General features: G+C 38.6%; 1 protein-coding gene across 9 annotated transcripts in view; it reads right to left on the reverse strand.

Annotated features, from left to right (window-relative positions):
• Positions 1 to 22129, reverse strand: part of CSGALNACT2 (chondroitin sulfate N-acetylgalactosaminyltransferase 2) — a 45929-nt gene that overhangs the window by 7598 nt on the left and 16202 nt on the right. For 2 of the 9 annotated variants that reach the window (XM_047073135.1, XM_047073138.1), the window contains exons 2-6: positions 20013 to 20948; positions 17130 to 17346; positions 15687 to 15788; positions 12237 to 12415; positions 10195 to 10289 (exon numbers count right to left, since the gene is read on the reverse strand). In XM_047073135.1, the coding sequence (XP_046929091.1) occupies positions 10195 to 10289; positions 12237 to 12415; positions 15687 to 15788; positions 17130 to 17346; positions 20013 to 20673 (1254 nt within the window). In that variant the 5' untranslated portion in view covers positions 20674 to 20948. Of the gene's footprint in view, positions 1 to 10194; positions 10290 to 12236; positions 12416 to 12545; positions 14043 to 14700; positions 14793 to 15686; positions 15789 to 17129; positions 17347 to 20012; positions 20949 to 21320; positions 21482 to 22129 lie in introns of those variants that run through there. The other 7 variants (XM_047073139.1, XM_047073141.1, XM_047073136.1 and 4 more) reach the window with 6 other exon arrangements.

The raw sequence follows: 22129 nt of genomic DNA on the forward strand, positions 1-22129 counted from the left end.
TTCCACCTGCAGCTTCAGACTGGGCCATGACTACTCTTTACCAGTGGCACACTGTCACCCCACTAATTGGAGGAATTGGTTCACTAACAGGAATCAGACAAAATTCAGGACAACATGGCAAAAGAAAAGGGTTGTTGGGAACTCTGGAAGACAAAGCCCCTTCGTTCCTCCGAGAGAGCTACTAGAAAAGACACTTGCTTTTTTTGAATGGTATAGGGCAGGAGTCAGCAAACTACAGCCTCCAGGCTAAATCTGGCCTGCTGCCTGTTTCTGAAAATAATTTCATCGGAATATAGCCACACTCATTTGTTTACAAACTGTCTATGCATATTTTCATGGTACAGTGGCATAGCTGAGCAGTTGCAATAGGAATTTAACTGTATGGTCCGGAAAGCCCAAGACATTTTCTACATGGCTCTTTACAGAGTAAGTTTGACAACGCCTCAAGTAGGGGTGGACATGAAGCTTGGAACTGCTGCACTCCTTCTCTATCACATGGGAGACCAGTTTTAAAATGAAGCTGTCACCACTAAAGTCCAAGCAGAGAAAGAAAAAGAAAAGCAGGGCTTTGATGATATAGAGCCCCCAGAATCAAGTAAACGTTGAACCTCGATAAACCTTCTTTATTTTATTCATGTATTCAACAAGTATTTGAATCCATTAGACACAGTACTAGGAGCTGGGACACAACAGTATGAATAGAGCAGTATGAATAGACTCTGCCATCACAGAGTCTCTGTTTTAATGGAAAGATAGCAAATAAATCTATATCTCAGGTGGTAACACATGCTAGGAAGAAAAATGCAGTAGGACAATGGGAGAACATGAGAGAGAGAAAGACTATTTTGCCATAAGGGGCTTCTCTGAGGAGATAATGTTTGAGCAGAGACTGTAATGAAATACTGAAGTGAGCTGTGCAAATATCTAAAGGACATCATTCCAGGTAAAGAGGGTAACATGTACAATGGCTCGGAGGCAGTAAGTGAATGACTAAGGCAAGAGTAGAGAAAACAAGGGCAAGAGCAGAAGAATGAGGCCCTGCAGACAAGAACAGGCTATTAACATTTTAAAAAGATAATTGGTATTACATGATTTTTGTATGTATATGGTAATGATCCATAAGAGGCAAATGTTAGGATAGGAGACAGTGAAGGATGGCGGGGATGAGAGTCCTTGTTTAGGCATGAGGGATAAGGTCTAGTTCAACAGAAAAGGACAGGCTAGGCTTATGAGGGGTCACGGGGAATTTGTCCACTGGGAATGGGGAGAGGCTGAGAGATCTCATGACACAGTAAAGAAGAATGTCTGACCACTCCTCTAAGTGAAAAATGAAGCAAGATATTTGGAGAGGGAGGAGTGGTGAGGAGTGCTGGGAGGCACGAGAAGGACAGTGTGGCTGGCTTGGAGGACAGACAGCAGGTAGACTATGGTCAGGAGCAGAACGTTAGGGCTATGGTCAGATATTTAAAGCAATGGCCCTATAGTGGGGCTGTGTTTCTTGCCCTCCACATTCACTGCTCAGGGGCCTGGGTGAGAGCTGCCCTTAACCAGGCTGGGGTTTTAAGAGAAAACATTGGGAGGAGGGATGAAGGAGGTGAGTATAACAAGAAGGCTATGGATAATGACTGACTATGGAGTCTGAGTTGGGTAAGGAGAGATGTAAGGATACGGACATGAGGATGACAGAAAAGAAAGATCTCATCCAGCGTGCCAGGTTCTGAAACAGCTTTCTAGAAGAAATGAAGTTGGAGCTGGGATCTGAGAGAGAAGCAGGAGTTAGCCAAGTGAAAGTTGCAGACAAAAGAACAGGTTGTGCAAAGATCCAGAGATGGGAGAGAGCACTGTGGGTGAAGGATGGTGGGACCACATGAGAGACAGAAGTAGAAGTGACCACAATTCTAGGCCAGGGCTCAGCAAACGTCTGCAACACAATGGGCAGTAAATATTTTGGGCTCCGCAGAACACAGAGGTCTGTCACAACTATTCAACTTTGCCACTGTAGTGTGAAAGCTGTCATTGACAATAAGTAACCAAATGAGCATGCTGTGTTCCAATAAACTTTATTTATGGCCACTGAAATTTGTATTTCATATCATTTTCATCTGCCATGAAGTATTATTTCAAAAATATTTTCCAACCACTCTTCACCCCTGGGCCAGAGAAAATTAGGCAGCAGGCTGTTTTGGGCAGCAGGTTGTAGACTGCTGACTCCTGGTTTAAGGGATCCACAGGCCTCATCAGAAAGAATGGGGTACCTGGTCACATGTTTTGGCTTCTTCCTAATGGCAATGGAAATTTCCCTGAAGAGTCAGGGCAGAAGGAGTAACGGGATCAGATGACATTTTTGAAAGATCACTCTGGTTACAGTGTAGAGAAGAGATATAAAAGGGGACAAGAAGGGAGGCTGGTTAAAGAGGCACCAGTTATAATCTAGGAATGGGAAGCCTAGTTTTAGACTATCATGGTTTGTTCAGAAAGAAAAAATTGCATGGAGGTAAAAAAGATTGAGTACAAAAACTGACAAGTTAGCAAGTGACTAAATGGGCAGGAGTAAGGGTGAGAGGGAAGGATCAACCAAGAGTGACAGCAGGCTGCTGTCCTGAACAATGGTAGTACCATCCCCCAAGAGTGGGGGCACTAGGGAAAGGGCCAGCCCAGAGCAGAACAATGCAGAGCTGGGTTCTGGATATAATGAATGTGAGTGATCTGTAAGCCACATGGGAATTACTGCTTATCTATAGAGGAGGCAAATCTTGACGGGAGTGAGGAGAGTCTGAAAAAGCTGCTGTGTGGAATAGGAGAACTGGCTGGAAACAGAACAAGGCAGCAACTGAGGACTCAGCTTAAGTTGGAGCTAATACGTGAGGTATGCATTTTCCTTTTTTCTTTTTTTTTTTTTTCTTTTTTTTTGCAGGAGAGGGGCTTCTTCCCCTTCTAGAATGTAAAGCTCCTAGACAGCAGGAATTTTTGTTGATTTTGATCACTGCCATATCTGTAGCACCTAGAACAACATGTGGCACATGGTAGGCTCTCAATAAACATTGGTTAAATGAATAAATAAATTTATAGAGGCATAATTTCTGTGGCAAAACCAGGCTCTAATATTCTTATCTCCTTAGTCAAAACAAAAGTATTAAAACAAAACACTCACTTTGACATTTCTACTCCATGACAATTCTGATTTTACAAATATTATGACTTCCTTTATAACTTAACTTCTTTTAAAAATCTCCAGTTATCAGATTCGGGGAAAGAAGTCATTGGTTTTGTTTGATTTTTAAACCACCACATTTCCACTGTCAATAATCCCTGGTTATTCATATTTTATTTTTATCTGTCCCTCTCCTAAGCATGTGGGGGACACAGCTATCCACATTATAACCTATATCTCTAGCCCTCAGTGCCTCACAGGCTGCCAGGTTCAAGAATCCATGTGGCAACCTGACACCTTCCCTTGAGGATCTAATCGACCAACATGTTCAGGTTGACCTCTTTATCTCTCCTCTTGCCATTCTTGTCTTTTTCCTACTCCTCACATCTTGTCCACCAGCAAGTTCTGTCAGCCAAATCACACCCAAACCGTTCTCCACAATCACCATCCTTACTCAAGCCACAGTCACCTCCCTGGTCCGCTGCAAAAGCCCAACTGGCTCTTTGCAGCAGGAGCCACACACAATCCATTCTCCATAGAATCAAAACCTCCCAAGGCTTTCTATCACACTTAGCCTAAACTCCTTAGTGTTAACAAGCTCTACGTGACTGGCTCAGCTTTGTGCCCTACTGCCCACTGTGCTCCAGCCGCCTTAGGAAACCCACTAGTGTCTCCTTCTGCCTGCAACTGCTTTTCCCCAGTAAGGGTAGCAGGTTCCTGTTACTTGGATGGCCTCTCCTACAGCCCAATCTCAGAAAGGTCTTTCTGACCAAGCACACCACAGAAACCACCTAATCACTCTTCACAGCTCAGCCTATTTTAATGATCTGTATGGTATTTATTAATTGACTTTATCTTCCATCTCCTACCAGAATAAATACTCCTGTGAATGATAACCATGTCTATATGGTTCCAGGTGCTGGGGGTTCCAGCGGTGAGTAATGGCTGGTATAGCATGAACCCTACTGGATGAATTAATATAACAGAGGCAGTTTGTGCACTGGGTAAGAGTGGAGACACATGGCCCAGCCTTCTGGCCCCAACCCTGCCAGGCCCGTGGGCAGGCACTCAATCACCATACAGCTGTGTCCTTGTCTGTAAAACCGGGGTAAAAATAGCACCTACTTCAGAGGTTGTAAGAAGGATTAAATGAGTTAACATGTATGAAAAACAGAACAGTACCTTACACAGAGAAAAGGGTACATAAAAAAATAGCCATCATTAACATTAAAGTATCATCTAAAAAAGATACACCATTTCCCGTTTTTTAAAAATTTTATTTTGATGTAATCTCTACACCCAACGTGGGTCTTCAACTCATGATCCTGAGACCAAGAGTCACATGCTCCTCTGACTGAGCCAGCCAGGTGCCCCCATTCCCCACTTTTTAAACTTTATATTTTCCGCTACATTTACACTGCTGTATATACCTACATTTCATGAACATTTTCCTTTAGGTACATATTCACCACTGTAGGTACTATAATTCAATTTATTATTTTATCATTAGAGTTTTACTTGCTTTCAATGTTGTCAATATTATTATGTGAATTGCTACTCCAGAGCTCTGCTTCCTCAGGAGAGAATCCTGGGAGTGGAGATTACTGGATCAGAGAGATGAACCTGTTTGAAAACTCCTGGCCCAGGGAGCTTGCCTGCATTCCTACACCACCTGCAGGGATGGGAGACTTCCATCCTGCCGGCCTCGCTTGCATGGCTGTTTTAAACAGTGATTTTACAGCAGCAAAAAAGTTTCGCACTGCTGTTTTAATTTATTCTTCGTAAGTTTACTATTTAAATATGTTTATTGTGAATTATTACCAACTGTCTTTTAATCATTTTTTTCTATTGGTGTATTTCCTACTTACTTTGAATATTAAGGAGATAATATTACACATTAAGGAGAGCAAGCTTTTGTCTTACTTTAAGTGGGGAGACTGAAGTTTAGAAAGGGTAACTTGCAAAGGTTACAAAGGAGCGAAGCTAGAGCTTGAAGTGGAAGCACTTAAACTTATCTTTCTGCATAACATCTAGAATGAACCTACATTCAAACTATTCTTTTCCCACATCTTCCCAAACCAGACAAGAATATTAGTATGCTTTTATATTTCTCTTCACCCTCATATGTTGACTCCATTTGGCACTTTTTTTATCAAGTAATTTTTTTATAAATAATTTTTTTTTTGTTTTGGAGTAATTTTACGTTTATAGAAAAGTTGCAAAGCAGCAAAGAGAGTTCTCATATACTTCTCATCTAATTCTAACTTCCCCTAAATGTTATTATCTTACATTGTTGTGGTACATTTATAAAAACTAAGATATCAACACTGGTACATTACTATTAACTAAATTTGAGACTTTTGTTTGGATTCCACCAGTTTTTCCTTTAATGTCCTTTTTCTGTTCCAGGATCCAGTCTAAGGCACCAAACTGCATTTATCTGTTATGTCTCCTTGGTCTCCTGAGAACCTGTCACAGTTTCTTAGTTTTGTTTTTAACGACCTTGACACTTTTATTTTTTTTAGTAACCTCTACACCCAACGTGAACCTCGAACTCATGACCCCGAGATCAAGAATCATCTGCTCCTCTGAGCCAGCCAGGCACCCCTGATCTTGACAACTTTGAGGAGTACTGGTCAAGTATTTTGTAGAATACTGGTTTTGTCTGATGCTTTTCATGATTAGGGTTTTGGAGGGAAGGCCACAGAAGTGAAATGCCCTTCTTGCTACATCATATCAGGGGTGCCTAACAACCCTGGTAATGTTAGCCTTCATCACTTAGGGCTTAAGGTGGTGTCTACCAGGTTTCTCCCCTGAAAAGTTAGTTTTTCTCTTTCCATACTTGATTCTTTAGAAGTGAGTCACCTAGCTCCACCTACTGGAAAAGAAAATACCTACATAAGTTGTTTGGAATTCTGTAAGAAGACTGATCTCTTTCCCCTCATCTACTCTTATTTTATCTAAAGAGCTTGTCTACCCATTGATTATTATTTATCTACTTGCTCATTTATTAATTTTTTAAAATGTTTTTTTTTTTTTTTTTATGAGAGAGCGAGAGAACAGGGGAGGGGCAGAGAGAGAAGGAGACAGCATCTGAAGCAGGCTCCAGGCTCTGAGCTGCCAGCACAGAGCCCGATGCAGGGCTCAAACCCACAAACCGCGAGATCATGACCTGAGCCGAAGTCGGACGCTTAACCAACTGAGTCACCTAGGCGCACCTCCACTATTTATTTATACCAGTATGGGCTCAAGGATATTTATTTTATGCTTGGGGTTGCAATCCAGGACTATGTTATTTATCTTGTGCTCAAATTGTTCCAGCTTTGCCATCGAGAGTTCTTCCAGGCTCCTGTGTCCCTTTGACAGACCCTCACCTCACCCTTTTGTTGTTTGAGTACTTCCTTACTTTCTGGACCTTCAGGCTCCTTAATTTCCTGTCCCAGCACTAAGATCTGGAAGCTTGGTATGCTTGTTACTCTTGGGGTATCACTGCTTCTAGGTCTTCTCAGGGGACAGAGCTAGGTAATACTTGTAAGCATGTACCGTTTGACTTTTAAATCCCCAATTGTTATTCATTTCTTTTTTATTATGTGTTTCATCAACAACTGTTTAAACAAAAGTTTTACTGGGGTTTTGTTGTTGTTGACTACTGTTACATTCTCAGATCTTCTTTCATACAGGCTCATTTCTCATTCTGCTGAAGAGGTCTGTAAGAAATAAACCGAGTCCCTGAATGTTCAACAATGTCTATTTTGCTCTCAAACAGATCAAATATGAATTCCAGAATTAAAGTTGTTTCTCTCAGAATGTTCAAGGTATTGTTTGATTGTCTTCTAGCACCAATATTATCAAAATGAAGGTGAATGCCAATCTGATTTTTACTCCTTTGTAGACAAGCTGGGGTTTGCTATTTTTGGTGTCTCTAAAAGCTATCAGGATTGTCCCTTCATTGTTCTCAAATGCCAGAAGACTTGTCTTTCCTTGGCTCTTTGAAGTTTTCTTCTATTTCCTCCTCTGTTTTCTCTTTTTTCTCCCTTCTGGAACTCCTATTCAATCAACAATTTTGGGAGCTTCTTGACTGATCCTTCATGTCTCAGTTTTTCTCTCACATCATCTCTCTTGGTCTTTGTGTGCCCAGATGGCTTGTCTTCTAGTTTACAAATTTGTTTCAACTGTGACCATTCCACTATTCAGCCCATTTAGTGAGTTTTAGATTTTCGTAATTTCCCAATTCTGACCTTTTTAGCACCAAATCTGGTTTTATGAACTTAAAGTTTTCTCTTCCTAAACACATATTTATCTTAAAGTTGTTTTCATTCTGTATTCATATTCTCGTGTGTTATCTTTTCTGTTTTTCTGTTGGTTTGGCTACTCCTGGTTAACCGCTACTGATTTTTGTTTCAAAAATCACTGTTCAAAAACCCTTGGCTGTTAGTTGTGAGTAGAGGGGCTTATCTCCAGTAATAGTGGAAGAGGGGCAAATGTGCCAAGAGTAGCTCATCTTCAGAGCCTGGGGCTCCCTATCCACCCTGCAACTCAATATTCCCCAAACCCTGCTCTGCCTCTCTTGCTCCAGAACTACATACCCTGCTGCAGGCTACAGTCCAATGCCTAGGATGCCTGTTGCTGAGCACACGGCCAGAGAATACATACTTCACTACTCTCTGCCTTCTATGAGCTCAGAGGATGCAAAGCAGCCCCATCTTGTGTTCTCCTGAACACGTTCCAGATTCTTCTCTCCACTACTGATCCTATGCCAACTACTGCCATCTTACAGAAATTTCTCAAAATATGGATCTACCAGTGAGTGGCACTTCTCTCATTTTGCAGTGCTAACATACCTTTTTGTTTTTAGTAATTCACTTTTACAAAGAATTTAGGGTGCCAGATAAGGCAAATGTGGGTGCTTCGTTTGTCATTTTGATCCCATCTGTTTCTATATTCCTCAGTAACACTGGCCTACAGATAAGGTACAGGGTATGTGTATATAAACGTCTTGCCAGGTGTTCCTCTGAAGAGAATGTTGGCTTCATAAAATTTATTAAGTAGATCATATGGTACTAACTGTTCTTTTTTGGAAAAACTCACCAGTAAAACATTATACCTATGCACCTGCAGGATAATTTTTTGATAACTGTTCTAATTTTTTAAGTGGTTCTTAGTCTTTTCAAAGCTTCCATCTTTTTTATTCATAAAGCACTAACAAAAACTTTGCTCATGTTAATAGTTTATAAATGCTCAAATCTTTTATCTAGATTTTTTTTAAACTTACCATATAAAAATGATTTCTCTCAATGTTTTCTTATTCTAATTTCCAATGTGTTTTTCTGTTTACCCCAAATCTGTCCACGTTGATTAAAATATTTTTTTTTGCATGGGGCGCTTGGGTGGCTCAGTCGGTTAAGCGTCTGACTTTGGCTCAAGTCATGATCTCACGGTTCGTGGGTTCAAACCCCGCACTGGGCTCTGTGCTGACAGCCTGGAGTCTGGAGCCTGCTTCGGATTCTGTGTCTCCCTCTCTCTGTTCCTCCCCTGCTCACATTCTGTCTCTCTCAAAAATAAATAAAACTTAAAAAAAAAAAAAAAGAAAAAAAATTTTTTTTGCACATAAAGATTAAGGTCCTATATATTAGTGAAACTATTATTTTTGGTTCATTAATTTCTGCCTTTATCTTTCTTTCCTCAGAGTTATTTTTCATTTTTTAACATCTTAATTGACTTCTTAGTTTGTTTCCATTTTTATTTAATATTAACAATAAAAGATTAGGCTAAGTGCAATATAGTATCCTGGTCTGGAACCTAGAACAGAAAAAGGATGTTAGTAGAAGAAGTAATGAAATCCTAATCTATAGTGTAGTTAGCAGTACTTACCAATGTTAAGTTCTAATTTTGATCATCACTTATATAGATATTAACCTTAGGGAAACTGGGTGAAGTATAGGAAGGCTCTATATTATCTTTCAAACTTTTCTGTAAATCTAAATTATTCCAACATAGAAGTTTATTAAAAAAAAAAAAAGTATAATGGGGCGCCTGGGTGGCGCAGTCGGTTGAGCGTCCGACTTCAGCCAGGTCACGATCTCGCGGTCCGCGAGTTCGAGCCCCGCGTCGGGCTCTGGGCTGATGGCTCAGAGCCTGGAGCCTGTTTCCGATTCTGTGTCTCCCTCTCTCTCTGCCCCTCCCCCGTTCATGCTCTGTCTCTCTCTGTCCCAAAAATAAATAAAACGTTGAAAAAAAAATTAAAAAAAAAAAAAGAACTAGAAGTTCTAATATGTGGCATTTCCACACCATGACTTTCTACGTAATTGCCCACAGAATATTATTCCTTCTTATTTAGTTTTAATTTCTAGTTAATAAGGTTTCTTTTAATTTAAAAAAATTGTTTTTTTACTGTTTACTTATTTCTGAGAGAGAGACAGAGTGCCAGCAGGGGAGGAGCAGAGAGAGAGAGGAAGACACAGAATCCAAAGCAGGCTCCAGGCTCTGAGCTGTCAGCACAGAGCCCAATGCGGAACTCAAACCCACAAACCATGATATCATGACCTGAGCTGAAGTTGGATGCTTAACCAACTGAACCACCCAGGCGCCCTTAGTTAATAAGGTTTTTAAAATTAAAATTTATTTTTATTTTACTTTTATTAAAAATTTTTAAATATTTTTGAGAGAGAGAGGGAGAGAGAGAGAGAGAGAGCATGAGTTGGGGAGGGGCAGAGAGGGAGACACAGAAACTGAAGCAGGCTGAACCATCCAGGCGTCCCTAAAATTTATTATTACTGAAAATATGTTGGCAGAAATGACTAAAATTTTCATATTCTAGAACATTGTTTTCTCTGTGTCCTAAATTCTTCTTTCCCCCTCTAGAATGGTACTTAATTCTAAAACAATAAACGTGAAACCATCTTATCGTGGGGGGTGTAAAAGAGACAATGAAAATATGTTTATAATAACTACAGTTTTTTATGGAAACTTTCTTTTCTACTTGTGAAACAAATATAAAGGAATCTAGCAAGATCTTTGTGGCCTTTCCTGACAGTGAATCTTACCAGCTGCTGCTCCACAGGCGGTGGTACATCCTGACTGGCATAAACAATGGCAGGGTTGTAAAGACTGAACACCACAGGGTAAAACACCTTCTTACCTATAAATTAAATTATATGATTACATCACACAAAGAAGTCATAAAATGAAAAGACTCATCAGTACTGCATTATCAACATTTTATTAAAGTCTTTCTTCAGTCATATGACTTTATCAATATTGTATTTTATCAATTTGCAGGCTACCAAACATCATGCTAGATTTGACAAAATAATGATGACACATCAGTAGGCCAGGCTATGAAATTATAAGCTAAAATAGACTAAAAAATAGACTAAAGGGTGTTCTACACATTTATTCTCTTTGATTTTAGGAAGATACGCAAAGGTGTTCTCTCAGCTATTCATTAGGTAAGCTATTTATTACTCATCATTTCATCTAATTAGTAGGGATAGATGTAGGTTAACCTTTGACAATCACCAAGAACTTAGAAACTTCTGTTAAAGCCATCCTTCAAAACTAATCATAGAAACAGTAAATCCAAAGAATATTATACAATGAACAGATATGTACAGAATTAAAATATAGAACTGTACATGGATTTGAATAAGATTTGTAAAAGCTGGGAAGAGTTAAAATTACCTGATCTAATAGGTGCTGCAGAAGCCTTTGTCATTAGTATTCAAATTGATAGCACTAAAGGGAAGCTAAAGACTAGCTCATCTTCCCCCTAATAAAGACTGGCCTCAGTCAGTTGTGATAATATGAAGTGCTCAGTAACTATCAAGTACCTGTGGCAATGTGGTAGGCTTTTTATTGCAAGATCCCAACCAGATGCTCATCTCACTTTTGTTAAAACTCACTTAGGAATGGGGAGGTCAATTCTCAGAGGCCAATCTATTTCTAGACATAAAAAATATATCTTGCGTTGAGCAAACATGTTTCCTTCTACTTCCACATTGTGAACTTCATGTTGACTGGTGTCACAAAAGTAAACCTAACCCTCATTTATTCACTAGGTTCTCAAAGAGTTCCTGACAATCATCCCTCATGAAAATAATAAGAAAGTAATAATTTTCATGATATGAATAGTTCTACAAAAAAAATTTACTATGAGATTTTTTAGTATAGAAAACTTCCTTTTCACATTTAAAATAAGATTTGGGGGTGCCCAGGGATGCCTGGGTGGCTCAGTGGGTTAAGAGTCCTTCTCATAGTTCATGAGTTCAAGCCCCACATCAGGCTCTGTGGTGACAGCTCAGAGCCTAGAGCCTGCTTCAAATTCCGTGTCTCCCTCTCTCTCTGCCCCTCCCCCGCTCACACTCTGTCTTTCAAAAATAAACAAACATTAAAAAAAAAACATCTGGGGGTGCCTGGGTAGCTCAGTTGTTTGAGTGTCCAACTCTTGATTTTGGCTCAGGTCATGATCCCAGGGTCATGGATTGAGCCCTGTGTTGGGCTCCATGTGAAGCCTGCTTAAGATTCATTCTCTCTCTCTCTCTTCTCCGCCTCTCTCCCCTGTTCGTGTGCTTTCTCTCTCTCTCTCAAAAAAAAAAAAAAAAAAAAGATTTGATTTATAAAAATGTCATCTGCCCATACATTTTCAAAAAATATCTACAACATAGGCAAAGAATAGTAAATCATCTAAATCATCCCCATACACATAGCAAGGACACCAAGTACCATCTGTATCTGGACCTGCACGTGTGTCTTTGTGTTGGCACCACCTGCCTGAGGCACAGTGCTACTGACTCTCACACATCTCCACATTGTCTGCTTGGCTCTTTTTCTGAGAAGTGCTGCTTCCTCCTTGTTAATTTTAAGGCCTTTGCTTATCTGGATTCAATTGTTGGCAACAGAATTTGGCCGCAAGAGAAGAAGGGTATGAACTTCAGAAGGGCAAATTTTCACTTTTCTACTTAATATTCTAGTTAAAGTATGCCTAATATACCTTTAAGAAAACATAATTAACTTGATTCCAAATGTGGGACATGCTGACACTGCGCTAAATTTCTACACTCAGTTCATCTACCAACATTTTACGCACCTGGCTCAGCATTTAACCGGCAGCTGTTAAGGAATTCGGCTGAGAAATATATATCAACATCACAGAAAAACATCAAGACCTCTCCCTTGTCCCAAGCTTGGGCACCCACATTTAGTCCTTGTCCACGATTAAATTCTTCATTCAATGGGATCAAAGTATAATTGTGAAAATTAGACTCACTAGGAGGAAAACATATACAACAAAGGATAAGTCCCATTTAAAGCTTAACAACTCTCTTCTTTCAACACAACTTACGCAATATGTTTTACGCTCTAGATATTTTTTTACTTTGGTTCTACATTCATACAGGGAAAGGAAATCTTCAGCTTCACATGTATGATCATCATCAGAGACAGATACTCACTAAATGCTCATATTTGAGGCAATGTGCTGGTGGTGTGAGCTTAAAAACTGTTGAGGGGCCACTGACCTTCAGGATGTTAAAAACTTATTGGGCAGATAAGAAACATACACATGGAAAAATGGCCATTAATATTTGGTAATAAATAATGCATTCCATGTAAATGGTACATGCAAAGAGTACTCTTGCTCTAGAGTTTTTCAGATCTTTGCTCACACGTCTCCTTATCAGAGGAGTCCCCCTCACACCATATGTGAAGTTGCTCTGACTTCCCTCTCTTTCTTCAATATTTACTGCCCTGCCTGGCTTTGCTTTACTCAGTACCACCAGACATGTTTATTCGTGTGTCTGCCCACACTGGAATATAAACTCCATGAGAGCAGGGACTTTGTTTTGTTTGTTACTATGGATACAGTGCACCTCCTCAAAGAGTAGGGTTCAATAAATATTTGCTGAATGAATGAATGAACAGCAGTTCTGAGAAAACAGATTGCTTTTGTCTGAGAGTAGTTAGAGATGATGTTAGAAGCAGAATTTAACTTATGCCTTGATTAAAATCCTGAATTCAGTAGTGAGTTTAGAGGTTATTCCAATTAATTATTCTCAAAGGTAAAGAGATGAGAGTAGAAAGCATTTTAGAGAACAGGGATCAGACAAATCAGATTGGAACAAAGGGATCCTAAAATGGGAACAATGAGAGAAGACCAGAAAAGGGTCAGACTGAGGAGTGAGTGCCTTCTGTGAGAAGTTAAAGGACCTAGTCAGTGTCCTTGAGGCAAGGAGGAGTTTTTCTGCCAGGGCCGTGGTTCTCACAATGAAGTCCCCACACCCACAGCATTAGCCTCCCTGGGAAAGTATTAGAAACCCTTCCTGGGTGGGTCTGGGCTACACCCCAGACCTCTGAATCAGATACTAGAGGTGACAATGAGCATCTGTGTCTCTCTTGAGACAGATCATTCCAGGTCGCTCTGATGTTAAAGTTGGGAGGAGTGCTGTACTAGGGTACAGTTGGCTCAAAAAAGGGACATTTTAGGAAGATAATTCTTGTAACAGTATAGAATGGGGAATGGAGAGATGGAAGCAAAGGCTCAAATAGTGTATGGAGTGGACTCCACATGCTCTGAATGCCCACAATGTCCTCCTCATGGGATACAAATCTCTCCTTTCTTTTGGGAAAACTGCTGATTACCACCTCACACTCCCAGCACCCAGCAGAGGAACTAATCATAGAACACCCCAACCACAGTAACTTCCTAGGGGCGGGGACCAGACTCAAGCTGGGCCAATCACAATACCCCCACCCCTCATGAGTGGGCAAAACTCCTTCCCTGGGCTTTTCTCAACTGGATCTGGGAGAAAGCTCTTTCCTCTCTGATGGCAAAGCTGAGAAGATGTGAGCCCAAAGCCGCCAACAGCCATATACCTCACATGTGGAAGAAGCCAATCTGCAATAGGAGAATGAAATCAACATGCAGAGAAAAACAGACAAGAAGATAACAAGAGAATTTTCATGGTATTCAAGTCTCTGGTTCCAGTCCCTAAGATATCAAAGCTGTTTTGTTTTTTTCCCCCAAATTTGGTAATAATCCCTTTAGTTTGGGAGCTATCCAAAATTCTTTCATAACATTCCCAGTTTCCTTAAGTATTCCCTAAGTTTAAGATAGGTTTCCATCATGTGCCACAGAGGAGTCTTGATTAAAGCAGGGACAACTTCCGTAATACCAATAGAAGTGCTTGGCACTTAGTAGGTGACCTGAAAATGGTAAGCAGGGAAGAAATGAAGGGAGGGGAAACCTGGGTTAGGTGGTGGCAGCAGCAAGAAAAGAACAGAGAAGAGGTCCTGTGTAGTAAGCAAGAACTTATTAGAGGTAAAGAATGAGTGAAAGATGCTAGCTCTCAGACATTAAGCCCAGGGGATCATGAGAATGGTCTTAGTCTAAACTGAAAGAGGGCCATCGGGAGAAGAATAGCTAGTGTGAAGTAGGAGACAATGTTTGTTTTTTATTCATGTGCTGTGAGAGTCCCTTTGGGGTAGGGACTCCAAGTCCTTCCTCTGTGCCCGTCCTACTCCAACCACCCCAGTCAGACTCCCGAGCGGTGTACCTGGAACATAGTCGGTGGGATTCAATGAATGTTAGTTGAACGGTTGGAGAGGAATGGCCGGCCAAATCTGGACTCTTAGGGAATGGCCACAACTAGCAGAAAGGTAAAGAAGCAAGTAAAAGGATACAGAGTTGGCAGCGGACAAGACAATCAACCTAACACCTTACACTGTAATACATTTATATTTACAAAATATTTACATTTTACAAACATCAGAGGAAAGTGTCAAGAAGGAACTACTGGGTGGTTAGGCATCAAATATAAAAAAGCGATCAAAGAGGATAACACAGAAAAGTTTGAATTTGGCAGCTAGGTCATAACTTTGGGCTCATAACTTAGAGATGAAAAGGCAGAAGAGCTGTAGAATTAATAATGGAGTATTAAGGAATTACAAATTCATTCATTCAAACCTCTGAGTACCTACTATGTGCCAGGTACTGTATGAGTTGCCTAATTAGAGAATTATTGTTCTATGAGGTTTAGCCAGAAAGGACAGAAACCTACTAGTAGCTGATAAGTATTATAGAGTCAGGTGGTGGTGTCTTAATGACAGGGGAGACCTAAGCATCATTTGCAGGACAAGAAGAATGAACTTGGGGAAATGGAAGGAAAGAAAAGGTGACAAGTGAGAGAAAGCTCAGGAGATAATACTAAAGTGAAGGGATTAGATTTAGAAAAAGGAGAAGAGTCCAACACAAGGAAGGAAGAAGTAATAAATGGAGGCAAATAAATAGAAGGTAGGTGGGCCACAGAGTGAGAGGGCCCAGATCATGCTAGGCTATCTGTCAAGAGGGCAGGGAAGACATATTATTTAGAGTTGCGTGAGTGAATTGAGGGGTGAAATGAGGAACTTATTATCACCACCACTCATGTGCCCAGCCAACTTTTAAATAGCAGCTATTTAAAATTAACTAATTATATATCTGAAATTCTCATTCTTCTAATGTTACATATCAAGGACTTCAATGTGGACATGGCTCACCAACCTTGTGACAGATTCTAGGATAGACTTGACTTTAGATAGTCCTTCTTTACCAAAATACACCACTGTGAGATGAATTCTCTTGTCCTGATGAATACACACATCCCTAACAGAATTGAAAAATAAAGTTCATTCAAGAAAATATATAAGGCACTACTCATTCAGAAAGCCATCACATGAAGCTTTAACAAAATGAATGAGGCATTACTCATTTAGAATGAAACTGCAGAAACTTTAAGTAAATACAAAAGCGGCAATATCGTTGAATTATTAAAGAAGTCACAGCAAACGCATAACAACATATGCACATGAATATAACCCTTTGAGGCCCATAGAAGTTGCCATATTTCAAAATCTTTTTGAAACATTTGCTTTGGTATTGCCTCCAGAAGCAAATACAAGCTATTCAAGGAAGAAGTCTAATCAGTTCATAAACAAATAAATATTCAAGTTGTTGGTCAAGAGTTATTTTGTCTTCAGACTGGCTAATTCCAGAAATTATACCTATCATTAAGGAATAAATATTTGCCATGACTGATGTTACTTACTGTAAAGAATAATGTAGCATCTGAAAGCAATTCCAAGAAGGGCAGTAAAAAATGCTTTAGGAAATCAGATCTCAAGTGAGCTATTCCAAACAGGTAAAACTCACTGGAAGCATGATTTCTATATATTTTGCTACAGAACAGCATTAACTAATTTTTAAGTCCAATGATTTCAATATGAGAATAAAGATGGGATTATAAAGCATTAAAACTAGCATATTAGAATATTAAAAACATGGCAAAGGTTAAATTAAAACAAAAAAGCAAACTTTCCCCAGCTAGCTGCCCTAATAACATACTAATTTTTTTAACACTTTAGCATTTTAAAATATCCAAATTTAATGACAAAAAAGTTTTTAAAAATTATTAAACTCTCTGCTTCTCAAGATGGAATAACTGTCTCCCATTTTTAGTTGAATGTTTGTATTTCCGAAATTCATTTCAATTTTAAAATTCAAATTGTTCTCAAGGGAATCTTCTGGGGAAATAGCATTGTCCTATATCGTGATTGTGAAGGCAATTATGAGTGTATAGATTTGTCAAAATTCATGAAACTTCTACTTAAAATATGTGGGTTTTATTTATGTAATTTATACCTTAATAAAGTTATTTTTAAAGATTCAACTTGCCCTAAAGTGAATTCACACACAATTATAAAGGTCATCAAATGTAGTTTCTAATAGTTGTCACTCTCAATTTATTTCAAAGTTCAAACTGTCAATAACACACTATATTATACATGCTTAAAAAAAAAGAGAATAGCAAAAATTAAAATTCCCAAAGCCTACAAAATTACTCTATAATTCTAAGTAATCATACTCAATGAAGATGAATTAAGTAAATCTGCATGAAATGTGATTTTTTACAAGTGCTTAGTCAAATCATGACACCCTGAGAGTTACCTGAAGTTCTGCATAAACTGCGCAAAGGCTTCAGTTCTTTCAGCAAGTGGCACAATGATATTAATAATTGATCTAGTAATGTCAATCATCTCGCTCTTCACTTTCATGAGAGGTCCAAAAGGGCGGAAGAGGGTCACATGTCTATATTCCATAAGGTCTGCTTTCTTAAAAAAGAGTTCATACTGTGTGCCCTTATCTCTCTCGGTGCGATAATAACCTAAAGGAAAGAGTTAGGGATAAAGATGTCTCTATGTCAAAGTTTACAAATTCAATGTGAATACTGATTTTATTCAAAGATCAAGAGTACAACAGTAGACTGCAGGGTTTTTAATCATTTTGTGAAAATATTTACCCCATTGTACAGTTGTAAACAATTCTTTCTTTAAAAGGAGAGGTTAAAAAAAATGTTCACTGCTCTATTATTATTCAATCCATAAATATGCTTCAAGTCACAACTGCCCCTTTTTACATATAACTTTTTTTAAATAGTAGAGCCTATCAACATAGTAATCTTATGATAAAAATAAATTACTTCTAGCAGTATTAAATTCTAGACCTGAGAGTCAAAACTTCTATTGCTCAGTTCGGTTCAATGAAAATAAATGGAATACCTTCGTGTCATTCATTGGTAGTACAAAGAGGGCTATGTGGTCCTGGTTTTGATAAAGGGTTAGTCTAGTGAGGAAGACAAAAATAAGTAAAAACAATACAGTGATATATACCTTACTCTACACACACACACACACACACACACACACACACACAATATCTTTCTCTCTCTCTCTGAAGAGAGTGAAGTCAAAGAAAAATTAGTACAGATTTAAACATGGTGTTGTGAGATGCCTCCAGGAGAAAAGTCTGGAAGTCTATCGGGCAATCTGATTTTTAAGTGTGACATTCAAGAGAGAGGTAAGACCTATAGATGTGTGAGTCAGCCAATATCTGGGAATAAAACAATGAACAAGACAGACCAATTCCACTCCCTCCTGAGGCTTACAGTCTAAGAGGAACTACAAATTAGGAAATGGGCAATGCCAAATACTGTGATAAGTGCTATGAGAGGAGACATGGGTAGAGGTAACAGGAGGACACAGGAAGCACTGATATCTTAGACTTGTAGGTTGGAGATGACTTCTAAGTGAAGTGACATCTAAGTTAAAGTCTGGAAGAGGAATAGGAGTTACTCAATATTTATTTATTTATTTATCTATCTATCTATTTATTTATTTATTTATTTATTGGCAAGAGGAGTAACAGAGTGGAGGAAAAGTGGGGAAAAAAATATGTTCCATACAGAGTAAATTCTGTTAGTGAAAGATTCCAAAGAGTTATAAGATAAGCAGAGGTTGTAGAATATAAAACTGACATAGCTTCCTTTCTTTTAGGCAAATGTGAAGACATTTTGCATTTTAGTGAATTATTTCCTCAGCAGCTTTCAATTCTGCCATAAACTACAAATATGGTGAAAAGACAAAAACTGAGCTTGCAGAAAAATTAGAAGAGTTTTGAGAGAAACAACCCATCCAAAATTGCAGTAAGTGACAGCAGAAAAAAAGAAGTGACTACAATGAAAAGATAGCTGCAATGCCACAGAAAAGCACAAGCCCTCCAAAGGTCTCAAGGTGCTACCATATTGTAGTATAGCAAGTACTATCCATGATGATTCAGGGTCAAAGAAACTACATACAGTATACTGTTCACAGAATCAAGCAAAGAGAACTTTTTTTTTTTTTTTAATTTTTTAACGTTTTTATTTTTGAGACAGAGAGAGACAGAGCATGAGCAGGGGAGGGGCAGAGAGAGAGGGAGACACAGAATCCAAAGCAGGCTCCAGGCTCCGAGATGTCAGTAGAGCCCGATGCGGGGCTCGAACTCACAGACTGTGAGATCATGACCTGAGCTGAAGTCGGATGCTCAACCGACTGAGCCACCCAGGCGCCCCAAGAGAACTTTTAAGAAAGATTTATATCCAAAATGTTTTTTAAGTTTGTAATTAAACATCTAGCAGGAGATATAAAGTTGGAAATGGGTAGGAATCTGTAATTATTCCTGTTTCTATCCATCAGCAAATGTCTTAAATTTATAGAAGTGTTCCTCAACTTTTGAGTCATACCCCATTTTGGTATGTATAAATGCCATCCCCTCTCTGCAGTCTGTATTAGCAAAACAGGTTATTTCTTTACTTTCCCAAAAGCCAAATATGCTTTTCAAAATTATGTATGCCTCCTTGATGTTCTGACATGTGCTTCTCTTCCTCCTAAAATACAGAATAACCACCAATCTACTAAATTAGGGTTTTTTTCTTTTCTTTACCAAATAGTTTTCAAATCATTAACTTTAGTTCTTACATTTAAAAAAATATAAAAAGGAATATCAAGACCAGATAAGAGAGGAATGCAAATACATACATGTACACACATAGCCCTAAGAGCCCTTTAACTTGACTAGTACTCTTCTACATAATCTTAGAAATATTCTATTTCCCTGGTCCTTATTCTTTTATTATGATCACAATATAACTTTTTTTAAAAAGCCACTTCAGGGCACCTGGGTGGCTCAGTTGGTTAAGCATTCAACTCTTGGTTTTGGCTCAGGTCATGATCTCAGGGTTTGTGAGACTGAGTCCCATGTCAGGCTATGTACTGACAGAATCCCTCCTTGGGATTCTCTCTCCCTCTCTCTCTGCCCCTCCCTCCATTTGCTCCCTGTCTCTCAAAAATAAATAAATAAACTTAAAAAAAAAGCCACTTCAAATTCTTGGTGGAATGAAGTAGGTAAAAAATTAAATGTTCCACTACTGTAGATAATGACTTATATTTCCAACATAGAATAATAGCATTTTGTCATACGAACAACTATGTATGAGCACATTTTTCACATTACCTTCTATGAAGTCATTTTCATTAAATATCATTTTCTCTCCAAGGGGACTGTCCTCCTCTTCCTGTTCATCATCTTCATCAGGATTATTAATAACCTCTAAGCCAGCTTCAATAACTTCTACCAATTCATCTCGCTTGTCTTTTCTAACTGGCTTTTCCTCAGGATGGCGAGTGAGACCCATTTCCAACTGGAATACTTTCATTAAGGTAAAACTTTCAAAAGGAATGACTCCATACTCACTAGGTAATTTGGCTCCTATGCTAACTTCAGCTTTGTCAATTTGGGAATGAAGAAACTCTAAAAGATCACTAGGTGTTTGTTCTTTGTTGCCTTGATAGCCTATGCCATTAGCCCCTACATTCTTTCTCTCTTGCAATGATCTCATCTTCTCACTCATTTCTTGTAATTCTTGTTTTAGTTGGGCAATTTGGCGTTTCAGACTGGTAGCCCTGGTTTGATAATGTTCTTCTTGCTCCTGTAGGAGGGCCTGGTAATACTCTTTACCATAGTTTTCCCCAATAACACCAGGAAGAGGTGCATTTCCATCAGTCTGGGGGGCACATTCCAGAAGGTATAAAAATAATACCAAACTGCAGAGTAAAGCAAGACCCAATAGCAGCCAGTGGGTCCGGGTCTGAAGAATCAATCCTCTTCTAGGCATTCTTATTCATGTGGACTTGCCTAATGAGATAAGTTCTTTGGTTGTTCATTCCTTTAGAAAAAGGTTATCACAAATTAAAAACAAAATCAGGATTTCCATTAAAGGTACCAAAATGAACTCTGCTATAGCTTAAAAACTTTCTTCCGTCAGCAGTGAAGGCTGCTTGCAGAAATGAAAAATAGTGCATACTTCCTGTATTGTTACCATGACATCCAGAATAAAGAAATCTGATCTACAGAATCAGATAAAATTCCATTATATGTGTGGTGATTTTTCTGAAAGAAACAGATCAGAATCAATCAGAATTTTGTTTCCTTAAACATATCAAATTGTTGGTAGTTTCAGTAAACTTAGCTATGTGACTACTATATGTAGAACACCATAAGAAGTGCTAATAACAATGTAGAATATTCAGTAAATGCTGGGAGAAAGGATTAAGAAAAATACCTTATATAACACTAAAATGCCATATGTAATACTTTTAACCAGAATGTCTACACATCCATAACCTGAATAAATCAAAGAAACATTAAAATTATGTTTAGCATAGTTATTGTTACATAGACACTAACGTTTCTAATTACTTGAAAATTATATAATTTATAACTTTATTAACATAATATTTAGATTAATACCCCATTTCCCACCTAGAGCATATCACCATTTGGGAACTGAGTTTCCATAAATTGTTTCCGTTATGTTGGTAATGGCTTACTAGAGAGATATATTTTCTTCCAGTTTATTCAGTTCAAGCATTCTGTTTTATTAAATTTCAATGGATGAACTCAACCAATATTAAAGCCTTAAAATTAAGTGAGGGGTGGAGGGGAGGGACAACTCCAAAAGGTCACAGACATCTGGAAAACACGTTAAGAAATATTTTTACATCCAAAGTCCTCCCATAGAGTATTTGGACATTAGATCACATAATTCTTTCCACTGTATTACACAGCAACAGATTTCCTACAAGTCTGGAAAGGTTTAGAGTCTATTTTAAAAACAACAACAACAAAAAATCAAAGCACAAAACAAAACAGAACGACCATTTTAATGTTTACCTATGAGGAAAAAAATTCAGAAACAATTTATAAATTTACAAAATCACATGCTCTGTTCATACCACAACCAGTTGTGTGAGTCTGTATTTCTATTTAAACTAAAGATTCTTCATTCTATAAATAGAGAAGGTTAAATTTAGGAGACTGGAGGCAGGGGAGGTCCCTGCTGCAGAGAGAACTTTTATTTTAACAAAGTATTTGGCAAGAAGGATATGTGATACTCCAGCAGACTTTTTATAAAGATGGTTTCTACCGGTGCGGATGGTTTCTACCGGTGCGGCAGACCCTATGGAAGATCACCAGGGAACATCAGCCCTAGTCACTTTCTTAGTGAGTAGGGAAAGCCTGGATGCCTTCTGTGAAAAATGTTGCAATGTGTGTTGTGGTTTTGTTGTTGT

Source organism: Lynx rufus, unplaced genomic scaffold, assembly GCF_022079265.1.
Source record: "Lynx rufus isolate CCGP_SWC_20201006 ecotype Redwood Valley unplaced genomic scaffold, mLynRuf1.p SCAF_11, whole genome shotgun sequence".
NCBI lineage: Eukaryota > Metazoa > Chordata > Mammalia > Carnivora > Felidae > Lynx > Lynx rufus.